This window comes from Acanthaster planci, linkage group LG06, assembly GCF_054643075.1.
Source record: "Acanthaster planci isolate LZ-2023a linkage group LG06, COTS_SCS, whole genome shotgun sequence".
Taxonomy (NCBI): domain Eukaryota; kingdom Metazoa; phylum Echinodermata; class Asteroidea; order Valvatida; family Acanthasteridae; genus Acanthaster; species Acanthaster planci.
The window spans coordinates 11,472,941-11,488,000 of record NC_141782.1 but is presented as its reverse complement, the minus strand read 5'-3'; the positions used below and the strand labels follow the sequence as shown (position 1 = coordinate 11,488,000).

The following is a 15,060-nucleotide window of genomic DNA, read 5'->3' as shown; positions in this document are numbered from 1 at the left end:
AGAGCTTCATCTTTGTCTTATATTTTCCACACAGGATGTTAATGACAAGAAAATTTACCCAGACAGTTAGCACTTACCTTGCTGGATAATTACAAAGAATGTGCAAGTTGCAGTATTTCCTGCCGCATCAGTTGCCGTGTACTGTATTTGTGTAGTTGTGCCAGCTGCGAATGTAGTTCCTGAGGCCGGTCCCCCGCTTTGTGTGACTGAGACCCCCGGTTGCCCACTGTCAGTGGCAGTTGCAGGTGACCATGTCACCACATTGTTAGTTGCTGAGCGTACTATGCTACTTGGACATGTAATTATAGGTGGAGTAGTGTCCGCTGTGTGGTGGTTAAAAACAAAGAAAGAACAATGCCATATTCATTTCAGAAAAATAAAAATCATTTACCTGTAGAGTGCTCTTTTTGTCTGCTTAGAGAACGACAATGTCTTTTCAAAGTTGCTACAACAAATAGTCAGGAGGATCTCAACAACATGCAATTCCACATGAAACAAAACCACAAGTTAATTAGCATCTAATAAATATTAATTTTGGCGATGTATTACCCTGTGAGAGGAAATACCACAATGAATGCGCTTAGGACATGCATAGCAAGCGTAGCCATGGACAACAGCATGAACTTGAGGAATGCTTTCATTCTTTGGAAACTCAAAGAATTTCAATGCCACTTCTTACGCAGAATTTATACATCCACCGGCGATGATGCACAATTTTGGATTTATTGTAAATCATAAAGAAAGGGGCACCAAGTCTTGACGGAAACGAGACTATGCAACCAGCAAGCCGGGCACACAGATCGATCTCCTGTATCATTCCATGTACATGTAGCTCCATGTTGATACACATATACATTAGTAGTGGAACCAGTCCTGCCACGGTTACTAGTTTCAATCTTTTCCCTGGTATTACATCATCCAAATTTCGTTTCTCAAAAGTGCCGCCAGCAGTCAGATTGTGAAAAGTTTTCATGAAACTCAAAAACATCATTCAACCGTTTCCGCAAAGCAGACACAATGCAGATATGATTTGGTTATAAATACATAATTTATCACACACTAAACACATTCATTTTATTTTCAAAACTTTTAAACCATTGAAGTCAGTAATTAAGTAAAATCAACATGATGAAAAGGAATACCCCGAGCAATGATCAACGAGACCATGATTACAGTTCTTCTTAGTTTCATAGGTGTAGTTTGTACTTTACTACAGAGATTCCTCTCTTTTTTTCCACTAAGAATGCTACTGAAAAGAAAATTTACCCAGAAAGTTAGCACTTACCTGACTGGATCTCTACAGTGAATGTGCAAGTTGCAGTGTTTCCTGCCGCATCAGTTGCCGTGTACTGTATTTGTGTAGTTGTGCCAGGTGTGAATGTAGTTCCTGAGGCCGGTCCCCCGCTTTGTGTGACTGAGACCCCCGGTTGCCCACTGTCAGTGGCAGTTGCAGGTGACCATGTCACCACATTGTTAGTTGCTGTCCTTACTATGTTACTTGGACATGAAATTACAGGGGGTGTATTGTCCGCTGTAAGAAGGTTCAAAATAAGAAAAGAACAATAGCATTTTCTATGATGAATAATAAAATGAACCTTAAAATGCTAATTTTTATCTGCTCAGGGTGCAATAAACACAATATTCTTTCAAACTTGATACTATAAAAATTCAGGGGGATCTCAACAACATACCCTTACACATGAAACAAAACCACAACTTAAAGGAACCAGGAAATAGAAATGTTTTTATAATTTTACTAAAACCCTTGAAATTGCATCTTTGGGTTTCAATTAACCCGATTTTATATTTTTGTGTTTTAATTTGAACCCATATTTTGATGCTTTTTGGTTTTTACGCTAATGCATACTGGCACATTCATGGTTGAACTATAATGTCATCCAAGGCACTGAATCTTAATGTTGCACTGACTTGTGCAAAGAAAATAGCCAGATTTTTTTAATCACTGCTATGGCAGATTTCATTTTCTTTGGCAATTTATTATTGTGTAAGTACATGGCAATAATCCAGCAAAAATCCTTCTCACAGAAATGTTCCCAGCTAGCCAATTTGGGGTTCACAACTTGAACATGAAAAAATGCAACCTGAACCATGCCTTCCTGGATTTAAATCAAAGCAAAAGTACCCTCACTTTTCCAGAAATACTTGGTAAATTTTTAATGTTTGAAGAAATGCACCGTTCAATTAACGTAACTCAAAAAAAGATGTCAAACGGTCTTCGTACATGGAAGAAGAGTGGAGAGATAGGCAAAAAGTGATTCTAAGAAAAATTCATTTCCTGGATCCTTTCAGGTATCACTTGTCAAATGCCACTTTTTTGAGATTTTTATGAAATTGTGAGAGATATCAGAAGTATTTTATTCTAAGAAAAATTCATTTCCTTCATCCTTTCAATTTTCTACTATCACTTGTCAAATGCCACTTTTCTGAGTTTTGATGAAATTGCGAGAGATATCGGAAGTATCTAAGAAAAATTCATTTCCTGGATTCTTTCAATTTTCTACTATCACTTGTCAAATGCCACTTTTCTGAGTTTTTTATGAAGTTGTGAGAAATATCATTGTGATCTTAAATCAATATGAAATTAAGTAAAATCAGTATGATAAAAGGGAAGGCACAAATCAAATATCTAGGAGGCCATGATAACAGCTCTTCTTAGTTTTCAAGCTGTAATTTGTACTTTACTACAGAGCTTCATCTTTGTCTTATATTTTCCACACAGGATGTTAATGACAAGAAAATTTACCCAGACAGTTAGCACTTACCTTGCTGGATAATTACAAAGAATGTGCAAGTTGCAGTATTTCCTGCCGCATCAGTTGCCGTGTACTGTATTTGTGTAGTTGTGCCAGCTGTGAATGTAGTTCCTGAGGCCGGTCCCCCGCTTTGTGTGACTGAGACCCCCGGTTGCCCACTGTCAGTGGCAGTTGCAGGTGACCATGTCACCACATTGTTAGTTGCTGAGCGTACTATGCTACTTGGACATGTAATTATAGGTGGAGTAGTGTCCGCTGTGTGGTGGTTAAAAACAAAGAAAGAACAATGCCATATTCATTTCAGAAAAATAAAAATCATTTACCTGTAGAGTGCTCTTTTTGTCTGCTTAGAGAACGACAATGTCTTTTCAAAGTTGCTACAACAAATAGTCAGGAGGATCTCAACAACATGCAATTCCACATGAAACAAAACCACAAGTTAATTAGCATCTAATAAATATTAATTTTGGCGATGTATTACCCTGTGAGAGGAAATACCACAATGAATGCGCTTAGGACATGCATAGCAAGCGTAGCCATGGACAACAGCATGAACTTGAGGAATGCTTTCATTCTTTGGAAACTCAAAGAATTTCAATGCCACTTCTTACGCAGAATTTATACATCCACCGGCGATGATGCACAATTTTGGATTTATTGTAAATCATAAAGAAAGGGGCACCAAGTCTTGACGGAAACGAGACTATGCAACCAGCAAGCCGGGCACACAGATCGATCTCCTGTATCATTCCATGTACATGTAGCTCCATGTTGATACACATATACATTAGTAGTGGAACCAGTCCTGCCACGGTTACTAGTTTCAATCTTTTCCCTGGTATTACATCATCCAAATTTCGTTTCTCAAAAGTGCCGCCAGCAGTCAGATTGTGAAAAGTTTTCATGAAACTCAAAAACATCATTCAACCGTTTCCGCAAAGCAGACACAATGCAGATATGATTTGGTTATAAATACATAATTTATCACACACTAAACACAATCATTTTATTTTCAAAACTTTTAAACCATTGAAGTCAGTAATTAAGTAAAATCAACATGATGAAAAGGAATACCCCGAGCAATGATCAACGAGACCATGATTACAGTTCTTCTTAGTTTCATAGGTGTAGTTTGTACTTTACTACAGAGATTCCTCTCTTTTTTTCCACTGAGAATGCTACTGAAAAGAAAATTTACCCAGAAAGTTAGCACTTACCTGACTGGATCTCTACAGTGAATGTGCAAGTTGCAGTGTTTCCTGCCGCATCAGTTGCCGTGTACTGTATTTGTGTAGTTGTGCCAGGTGTGAATGTAGTTCCTGAGGCCGGTCCCCCGCTTTGTGTGACTGAGACCCCCGGTTGCCCACTGTCAGTGGCAGTTGCAGGTGACCATGTCACCACATTGTTAGTTGCTGTCCTTACTATGTTACTAGGACATGAAATTACAGGGGGTGTATTGTCCGCTGTAAGAAGGTTCAAAATAAGAAAAGAACAATAGCATTTTCTATGATGAATAATAAAATGAACCTTAAAATGCTAATTTTTATCTGCTCAGGGTGCAATAAACACAATATTCTTTCAAACTTGATACTATAAAAATTCAGGGGGATCTCAACAACATACCCTTACACATGAAACAAAACCACAACTTAAAGGAACCAGGAAATAGAAATGTTTTTATAATTTTACTAAAACCCTTGAAATTGCATCTTTGGGTTTCAATTAACCCGATTTTATATTTTTGTGTTTTAATTTGAACCCATATTTTGATGCTTTTTGGTTTTTACGCTAATGCATACTGGCACATTCATGGTTGAACTATAATGTCATCCAAGGCACTGAATCTTAATGTTGCACTGACTTGTGCAAAGAAAATAGCCAGATTTTTTTAATCACTGCTATGGCAGATTTCATTTTCTTTGGCAATTTATTATTGTGTAAGTACATGGCAATAATCCAGCAAAAATCCTTCTCACAGAAATGTTCCCAGCTAGCCAATTTGGGGTTCACAACTTGAACATGAAAAAATGCAACCTGAACCATGCCTTCCTGGATTTAAATCAAAGCAAAAGTACCCTCACTTTTCCAGAAATACTTGGTAAATTTTTAATGTTTGAAGAAATGCACCGTTCAATTAACGTAACTCAAAAAAAGATGTCAAACGGTCTTCGTACATGGAAGAAGAGTGGAGAGATAGGCAAAAAGTGATTCTAAGAAAAATTCATTTCCTGGATCCTTTCAGGTATCACTTGTCAAATGCCACTTTTTTGAGATTTTTATGAAATTGTGAGAGATATCAGAAGTATTTTATTCTAAGAAAAATTCATTTCCTTCATCCTTTCAATTTTCTACTATCACTTGTCAAATGCCACTTTTCTGAGTTTTGATGAAATTGCGAGAGATATCGGAAGTATCTAAGAAAAATTCATTTCCTGGATTCTTTCAATTTTCTACTATCACTTGTCAAATGCCACTTTTCTGAGTTTTTTATGAAGTTGTGAGAGATATCATTGTGATCTTAAATCAATATGAAATTAAGTAAAATCAGTATGATAAAAGGGAAGGCACAAATCAAATATCTAGGAGGCCATGATAACAGCTCTTCTTAGTTTTCAAGCTGTAATTTGTACTTTACTACAGAGCTTCATCTTTGTCTTATATTTTCCACACAGGATGTTAATGACAAGAAAATTTACCCAGACAGTTAGCACTTACCTTGCTGGATAATTACAAAGAATGTGCAAGTTGCAGTATTTCCTGCCGCATCAGTTGCCGTGTACTGTATTTGTGTAGTTGTGCCAGCTGTGAATGTAGTTCCTGAGGCCGGTCCCCCCGCTTTGTGTGACTGAGACCCCCGGTTGCCCACTGTCAGTGGCAGTTGCAGGTGACCATGTCACCACATTGTTAGTTGCTGAGCGTACTATGCTACTTGGACATGTAATTGTAGGTGGTGTAGTGTCCCCTGTCCCCGTAAGATGGTTAAAAACAATGAAAGAAAAAGATCATCTCCATTCATGAATAATAAAATGAAGTTTACAGTGCTATTACACATGTACTTCACCTCATTCGGTTTCTAATCAACATGCATTCTGCTGCCTGATACACTCTCACGGTTACCCTTCGACTTGGAAAAGTACATGGCTGGTTGCATCATAATCACCAGCTTCACAATAGTTCCCACTTTGAAAAGAGGCAACAGGAATGTGGAAGCTTAAGTAGACCCGCATGCCACCGTACAATCAGCCTTTTCACCGTGTCATTCAAAGCGTGCAGAGCATGCTGGGACACAAACCAAGAATTTGCGGTTTGGCAGGTAGCCTTCGGGGCCAAGCGAGGCTGGAATTCTTGGAGTCGGCTTTCGGAAAGAAATTCCCGCCATCAAAGGGTTAAAGCAAAAGTGCCCTCACTTTTCCAGAAATACTTGGTCAATGTTTAATGTTTGAAAAAGTTCATTTCACGTATCTCAAAAAAGATGTCAAACAGTCTTCATACATGGAAGAAGAGTAGAGAGATACACAAAAAGTGATTCTAAGAAAAATTCATTTCCTTCATCCTTTCAATTTTCTACTATCACTTGTCAAATGCCACTTTTCTGAGTTTTTGATGAAATTGCGAGAGATATCGGAAGTATCTAAGCAAAATTCATTTCCTGGATTCTTTCTATTTTCTACTATCAATTGTCAAATGCCACTTTTCTGAGTTTTTATGAAGTTGTGAGAGATATCATTGTGATCTTAAAATCAATATGAAATTAAGTAAAATCAGTATGATAAAAGGGAAGACACAAATCAAATATCTAGGAGGCCATGATAACAGCTCTTCTTAGTTTTAAAGCTGTAATTTGTACTTTACTACACAGCTTCATCTTTGTCTCATATTTTCCACAGAGGATGTTAATGACAAGAAAATTTACCCAGAAAGTTAGCACTTACCTTGCTGGATAATTACAAAGAATGTGCAAGTTGCAGTATTTCCTGCCGCATCAGTTGCCGTGTACTGTATTTGTGTAGTTGTGCCAGCTGCGAATGTAGTTCCTGAGGCTGGTCCCCCGCTTTGTGTGACTGAGACCCCCGCTTGCCCACTGTCAGTGGCAGTTGCAGGTGACCATGTCACCACATTGTTAGTTGCTGTCCGTACTATGTTACTTGGACATGTAATTGTAGGTGGTGTAGTGTCCCCTGTCCCCGTAAGATGGTTAAAAACAATGAAAGAAAAAGATCATCTCCATTCATGAATAATAAAATGAAGTTTACAGTGCTATTATACATGTACTTCACCTCATTCGGTTTCTAATCAACATGCATTCTGCTGCCTGATACACTCTCACGGTTACCCTTCGACTTGAAAAAGTACATGGCTGGTTGCATCATAATCACCAGCTTCACAATAGTTCCCACTTTGAAAAGAGGCAACAGGAATGTGGAAGCTTAAGTAGACCCACATGCCACTGTACAATCAGCCTTTTCACCGTGTCATTCAAAGCGTGCAGAGCATGCTGGGACACAAACCACAAATTTGCGGTTTGGCAGGTGGCCTTCGGGGCCAAGCGAGGCTGGAATTCTTGGAGTCGGCTTTCGGAAAGAAATTCCCGCCATCAAAGGGTTAAAGCAAAAGTGCCCTCACTTTTCCAGAAATACTTGGTCAATGTTTAATGTTTGAAAAAAGTTCAGTTCACGTATCTCAAAAAAGATGTCAAACAGTCTTCATACATGGAAGAAGAGTACAGAGATACACAAAAAGTGATTCTAAGAAAAATTCATTTCCTTCATCCTTTCAATTTTCTACTATCACTTGTCAAATGCCACTTTTCTGAGTTTTTGATGAAATTGCGAGAGATATCGGAAGTATCTAAGCAAAATTCATTTCCTGGATTCTTTCTATTTTCTACTATCAATTGTCAAATGCCACTTTTCTGAGTTTTTATGAAGTTGTGAGAGATATCATTGTGATCTTAAAATCAATATGAAATTAAGTAAAATCAGTATGATAAAAGGGAAGACACATATCAAATATCTAGGAGGCCATGATAACAGCTCTTCTTAGTTTTAAAGCTGTAATTTGTACTTTACTACACAGCTTCATCTTTGTCTCATATTTTCCACAGAGGATGTTAATGACAAGAAAATTTACCCAGAAAGTTAGCACTTACCTTGCTGGATAATTACAAAGAATGTGCAAGTTGCAGTATTTCCTGCCGCATCAGTTGCCGTGTACTGTATTTGTGTAGTTGTGCCAGCTGCGAATGTAGTTCCTGAGGGTGGTCCCCCGCTTTGTGTGACTGAGACCCCCGCTTGCCCACTGTCAGTGGCAGTTGCAGGTGACCATGTCACCACATTGTTAGTTGCTGTCCGTACTATGTTACTTGGACATGTAATTGTAGGTGGTGTAGTGTCCCCTGTCCCCGTAAGATGGTTAAAAACAATGAAAGAAAAAGATCATCTCCATTCATGAATAATAAAATGAAGTTTACAGTGCTGTTATACATGTACTTTACCTCCTTCGGTTTCTAATCAACATGCTTTCTGCTGCCTGATACACTCTCACGGTTACCCTTCGACTTGGAAAAGTACATGGCTGGTTGCACCCTGGAGACGATTCCAAATGATGCCACCATCAGGGCCATTAAAGCTCAGCAGTCAGGACTCACGTTGATGTCAGCAATCACCTCCTCAATCCCGCTGGACAATGAGGGAATCCAAGATGTGATCAGCAGATAGCCGATGACCAGCGAGCAGATTCTGTGATTGGACCGGTACTTGAGTATGTCAGCCACAACCGACAACCTAAAAAGCGTGAGGGAACACCTAGCGACGACAGCTCTTTTCCATGAATGGGAGAAATTACACTTTCAACTGGGGATACTCTACCAACAGCGAGGATCTCAGGGACAACTTGTTCTCCCCTCAGAAACACAGACGATGGGTGTAAAGGAACTACATAACAAAATGGGCCACCTGGGAGAAGACAGGGTACTCAGCCTTGCAAGAGATATGTTCTACTGGCCACATGTGCAGAAAGACATCGAACACTACGTCACTCAAGAGTGCACCGTCTGAAGCAGCAGAGACCCCACAGACCAATGCGTGCCCCTATTCAGAGCATCACTACTACAGAGCCATTGAAGTTGGTGTCCATCGACTTCTCTCACCTGGAGTGCAGCAGAGGGGGATATGAGTATATTTTAATTTTAATGGACCAATTCTGCCCAGGCCTATGCCACAACCAACAAGTCTGGTAAAAAAGCTGCAGAGAAAATCTTCAACGACTTTGACCTGAAGAGTTTGGATTTCCTCGAAGGTTGCACCATGACCAGGGCCGGGAGTTTGAGAACCAGTTGTTTCCCCAACTTAAGCAGCTATATGGCATCAAACAGTTGAGGACCGCACCCTAGCATCCGCAGGGCAACAGGCAAGTTGAAAGATTCAACCGCACCTTGGCTGTCGATGCTGCCAACCCTACCGGAAGAGCAGAAATCTAACTGTAAGGCGTCTCTGGATAAAGTTGTACATGCTTACAACTGCACTTGCAGCAAGGCAACTGGGTATTCCCCTTTCTATCTAATCTATGGAAGACCACCCCAACTTCCCATAGATATCTCCTTCAACCTTCCAACCAGTACAGAGGGTGCCACTTCAAGCCATGCTGACTATGTCACCAAATGGAAGACTCATACAGAACAAGTATATGCCCTAGCTTCCAGACATAGTTCCAAGACGACCCATCGTAACAGTGAACAGTACAAGAGGGTACTTGGTATTAGTCTTCAGCCGGGGGACCGTGTTCTTGTGTGAAATCTGAATGAGACTGGGGGTCCAGGAAAACTAAGATCCTACTGGGAGAAGATACACATTGTCATCCGACAGATGCAAGATGACATGCTGGTGTATGAGGTAAGGCCAGAGAGCGGGAACAGCAGGACTAAAGTCCTTCATCAGAACCTGCTCCTCCCCCGTAACCACCTACCTACATCAGAATACGCACCAGAACCCGTACCACCATGCACTAAGAGAAGACTGCGTTCAATGAAGAAACGTGCCAACCGATCAGGCCAAACCCAAGATGTGAGCAGCTCTGATGACGAGTTCTATCTTCAAACCCAACAACCTCATCTGCCGTTGCAGGCCACGTCAGAGGTGGAAAATGTTGTTGTACACCACCCAACTACAGAGCCACATCTACCAGAGCCTCAGCAGGAGCCAGGGGTGAAGCTGGAGGAACTTACCCCACAAGTCATCGAGGAGGACTCTGAGTCTAGACCACTACAGGAGGAACCATCAGCTGGAGCGGGTGATGATCCCGAGGACCCTACCATGGAGACTGAAGCGCGGTATCCCAGCGGGGACAGACACCCTCCGAACAGTCTCACTCACGATCAACTTGGTGTTCCCAATTATCACCGAGTCGCCCCAGTGATGACTTCCATGACGAATCCTACCGCTGTTCCCTCTGCACAGTGGAACATTTTTGCTGGCCCCACCCAAGACCAATCTCCTCATGTAGCAACACAGCAGATGGGAACTCCACATCCACGACAAGTGCCATACCCACTTGTGACCTACTACCCACCAGCTAACTATCAACCCCATTAGTCATGTCAGTATGCAACAGGATGGCAGTCAATGCTGAAGGCAGCCATCATCAGTCTGCTAAAGAGAGCATTTTTTTGAGGTTTTGTTTGTGCATTACGTGTTTAGTTGCCTGGCCTAATAGTCGAAAATGAAGCTAACTGCAGTAAATTGCATTTTTCATTGATCTTCTTGATCAGATTTCAGGAACTGAGAAAGGCTGATCACCTTCACATAATTTCTTCTTTTGTGCTATGTCCGTAACTTGAGGAGATGGGTTGCGGCTCATAGTTGGAGTGATCCTCCAGGTTTCACTTTTTTTTAAGCGTTTCATTGATTCTTTTGTTTTAGCCTGGAAATGTTGAGACAACATTTAATTTTTCGGGGGAGTATGTAGTGCCCCTGTCAGAGAAATGAAGGAAAATTCCCCCCCCCCAAAAAATACAAACTTTCTTTTTCTTAGAACACAGCCTCCAACAACCAATCAGCCGAGGGATGACCAGTTACCATGGTCACTCCCTTCTGATTGGCTGAGACACCCAGCAGGAAGTGCACTCACCCCCTTTGTTAACCTTAGCTGTGTCTCAAGTCACTCCTTGTTGAGCAGCTGACGATTAAACATCGTAACTTCTATGCAACCATATTGATGCCTGCATCATCTTTGCTCATTTTACAGGTATGTTCACTTCATTTCTACTTCTGTGGTTATCATAAGGATGTTATTCCTTTCTATTTATTATTTTTATTATATTTTATTGTCTTCTCAGGACAAAGTGATTTTGATTTAATAGTGGCACAACTGCAGAATACCCTGCCACTCACCTCTCCCACATCGTAGCCGGCTCTGATGTCGCGCTTGACAGGGCTCGCTCACGTACATATGTAAGCCCATAGCTTCGCCTAATCACAATTGGCGGCAAAATCCCCAATTGGAATTGCCCATGATCGAATCGGCAGCCGAAGAGCCATGGCGTGCAATCTGCCGTAGCGGGCTTTGATTTGTTTTTGCTTTCAAGGGTATTAAATTCTCATGTACACCTACATGTAACCATTTCAATCGTGTGCTACTTTTGCCCGTAGCTTCATAATACATACAAAACCTTATAATACATACAAGGGGCTTACATGTACTTTGGACTTGAAATGTTTTCTGTACATCCAATCACTTTGTGTTGCTTCGTTCTTTTTTGGCCACTTCCACATTGTATCTGCATAGCCGCCAACCAGGACTCACACTGGACTCAGAATATTTCACATTGTTCCCATTCACTTCGTGTTCCATGCTTCGTTCTTCGAGTATGACTTTTGGTTTGCCCTTTCCCTATTTTGCCCGTATGCTACTTAGCCCGTTTGCCACTTTGCCTGGAAGTTGGAAGAAACCTAAGCAACATGAGAAGCTTGGAATGTTCATGTGTGTTTCGCTGAACTACTTCCCAAAAGTTACTTTTACTGGAAGGAGAAAACACCGAGATGTTAAGCATATTTCTGGAAAGTCGGTGTCAAGTTTTCAGAAAGAATGGTCAGAGTTTTGATTGAGTTTGTTAGGCTCTACAAGAAGCTGAGAGAGCAGCTGATGTATTTCATGAGATGCTTTATATTGAGTTCATGAGCGTAATTGCTGTGACTCTAAAGTATTTCTAGAAGTTGTTAAGAGTGTGTATTTATAGTAATTATTCCTTTTCTGGTCTGAACTTTTAGAATTGTGAATGTCATATTCTCCAAAGCCCCAAAAGTTGGTTGAGTTTGACCATGCTTGTTAAGTTGTAAGCATGTGACTGTACATGGGACAGGAAAAGGTCCCAGCAGGTCCAAAAGGTCCTATTTTTCTTGTGCATATTTAATGAGGCTTACTGCTACATGTACTTGTTTATTGACTTGTCTGGAACTTGACTTTTAGGGAATCCACAATGTACCAAACAATGACAAATGTGAGTATTGCACTTGAAACATGCGTTTCCTTAAAAATAAGATGAGGTCCACCTGACTTTAATATTCAGGCATATATGCCTTGAGTTCATTATTTCGAGATTTATAATTTCCGTTTCTGTTGAGACAGAACATGATTGGTAGAGAGATTTCTGTAATGCTAAATTTTGGTTGAGGATTTGTCAATGCAATCAAGGTGGTGATCGCATTGTAAGTGTTCATTCCTTGTTGAGCAGCCAACGATTAAACATCATAAGTTCTATGCAACCATATTCACGTCTGCATAACCTTTGCTTATTTTACAGCTTTCAACCAACCCCTCGGGGCTGGCTTACACATAGAGATCAAAATTTAACAAAAAGGACAACGTGAAGAGCTACAGTTTTGGAAAACTGATAAATTATAAATAGGGGAATTATAGAAGGGGAATACTAAAAATATACAAATATCCTTGTACTTAGAGTCTTTGATAAGTCCTAATTAAAGAACAACAACCAGCCTATGTCTTCAAATTGCAATTGCAGATAAGTCATACGAATCCCAATCACAATAGAGAGTAACGAATGATCTAAACTGTTCCATACTTGTGGATATAACAAACCTTAACAAAAGTAACCAGCACCTAAATAATCTCCATAGCCCATTAAAAACATGCGCTAGACACTCACACGTCTGTGGCCTCAGCCTGCCCCAACTGGTTGTCGGTACTGCCGCCCAAAGTAGCTAGCTCTCCACCCAGCTCATCTCAGGTCGGCGTCTCCACAAGGTCTCTTCTTCAATGCCACGCGCGTGCTTTATATACGAGCTTCTAAAAATATCATGCACCACAAGACATATGGCGCGTGGAGTCAAACAGAACTACGGAATGCCGAAGAATCATTTCGTTACAATATCATGACTTTGGTGCAAACAATGCGTGTGTGAAGTTTAAGGACAATGATGTAACGACAGACCCAAAGTTACATTGTTCAAAAATCACTTAAAGATTTTTTCCCAATAGCAAATAAGCACTTAAATGATAAAGTACATGTAAATATCAGCATTACTTTTCCAAGGTGCTGGAGTGGAATGCCTTATTGTTCATACACAAGAAGTATGGAATTTATTATTTGATAATTTTGTCAACGTTTAGGCAATTTTCATGGACAATACATAAGGTAACCTTTACCTTCAACTATAACAACTCTCTCGACATGTGTCATACATACATGTATACAACCTTATACTTGGCTGGAAATGTAGCGAGCACTAGCAAGTTTGGTTTTGTGCAGTTTTACTGGTAGGCCCATATGAGAAGACTGTCTTGTTTGGGGTAAAATCAAGAGCCGGAAAATCTGCAAAAATCACAGATTTGGGGGTAGAAATCGGAAAAGGCAATTCTCGGTAAAAAAATTTAAAAAACAAATAAATATTTTTGATCTGCACAATTAATCAAATAAATATGAACCCAAATTAGGAATGACAACTCGTTTTCAACGTTCAACTCACTTTGAAAATAACATCTGGTAGCGTTTCCCCTCCTGTTTTTCCTTTGCAATATCATAGAAATTGGTATTAAATTCCTGCAGCTTCACACTACAGAGATTACACTGGTCCCCGTTCTCTATTAATAGTCCCTCAATGGGGACAGGAACCAGTCCAAGATCTCGGTGGCATGGTGCGTGTAGGCCCTACATGTATCATTACGCCAAAGATACCTGTAGGCCTACATATACAGTACATGTATGTGACCAAAGGGTTATCTGATAACCCTTTGATCACATGCATGTGTATTAAAATGTAGAATGCAGAAGAAAGCAGAATTTGACTTTCAGAAAGAAGAAAATTCTGGACTTTAGTGTGGGGCTATCTTCAAAGCACTTCATCTTCTGAAAAACATGTGCGATAGGTTTGAAACCGCACAGGTACTTAGACAGGAAGTTTGGACTGTGCAAAAGGTTGTTCGCATTGAAGAGGCTAACAATCTAGTCTTGGTCCCATTGTTCTAGGACCTACAGTTCAGAAGTTACAACTTTACCATAATTAAGGCCACAATTAGTTAATTAAGCCTAATTAATGGCCAGCTAAAATTTGTCTCCCACCCTAGCTTTGATACTGGCATCATTCTTGACCTTTTCAGAGATTTTGAACCTAGTGAGTCTTAACGCATGACTTTTCCGTTAAAGAGCTGCTACTATACATGCGTAGTAGCAACTATGATCCCATTACGTCCATCGGGTGAGGGAATTATATCTTAATACGTAAAATAACCAAACGCTTCAATGTCATCACCAACGAAAAGTGGTAGGTAGCCTCCCTCAACCTTGTAAGCAGCCTCCTTCAACCTCATCTATGTTGCTCCCACAACGTCCTCATAATTCACAAATAAATATCTGTTCATGTACAAAATGCACCTCCGTACATTAACATGACATTTGTAAATTTACGTTTTTTGTAATAAGATTGTTGCACAGAAAAACTTCCAACTGTATACGCAGCGACACAGGAGGGGCTGAAACGACCAGCCTGTCGCTCCCATCATATATCTATGCTCCCATTCAACAGCTCAGCGACAGCCAAACAGATCCAGTTTAACTAACTATCTTACTACTAATGCGCACAGCCCTCAATAAAGATGTAATTCACAACACTGAAAAATGCCAACACTTAAAGAGCCTTTTCGTGTGATCTAATTTACATAAACATTTCTATGCATGTAGTATTTTGTCCTTGCTTGGTTTTGGATTGTCGAAATTTTGAATCATGTTGTTGGGGGTTGTGACTGGTTCCCGTACATTCAATGTTGTTCGCAATCG

The 15,060-nt window shown here is 40.2% G+C and overlaps 1 protein-coding gene across 1 annotated transcript in view; it reads right to left on the bottom strand.

Annotated features, from left to right (window-relative positions):
- Nucleotides 1-15,060, bottom strand: part of LOC110988479 (uncharacterized) — an 85,567-nt gene that overhangs the window by 58,464 nt on the left and 12,043 nt on the right. The window contains exons 6-12 of the mRNA XM_087137810.1: nucleotides 7,924-8,169; nucleotides 6,707-6,952; nucleotides 5,542-5,736; nucleotides 3,992-4,237; nucleotides 2,784-3,029; nucleotides 1,286-1,531; nucleotides 78-323 (exon numbers count right to left, since the gene is read on the bottom strand). Coding sequence (XP_086993936.1) covers nucleotides 78-323; nucleotides 1,286-1,531; nucleotides 2,784-3,029; nucleotides 3,992-4,237; nucleotides 5,542-5,736; nucleotides 6,707-6,952; nucleotides 7,924-8,169 — 1,671 coding nt within the window. The remainder of the gene's footprint in view (nucleotides 1-77; nucleotides 324-1,285; nucleotides 1,532-2,783; nucleotides 3,030-3,991; nucleotides 4,238-5,541; nucleotides 5,737-6,706; nucleotides 6,953-7,923; nucleotides 8,170-15,060) is intronic.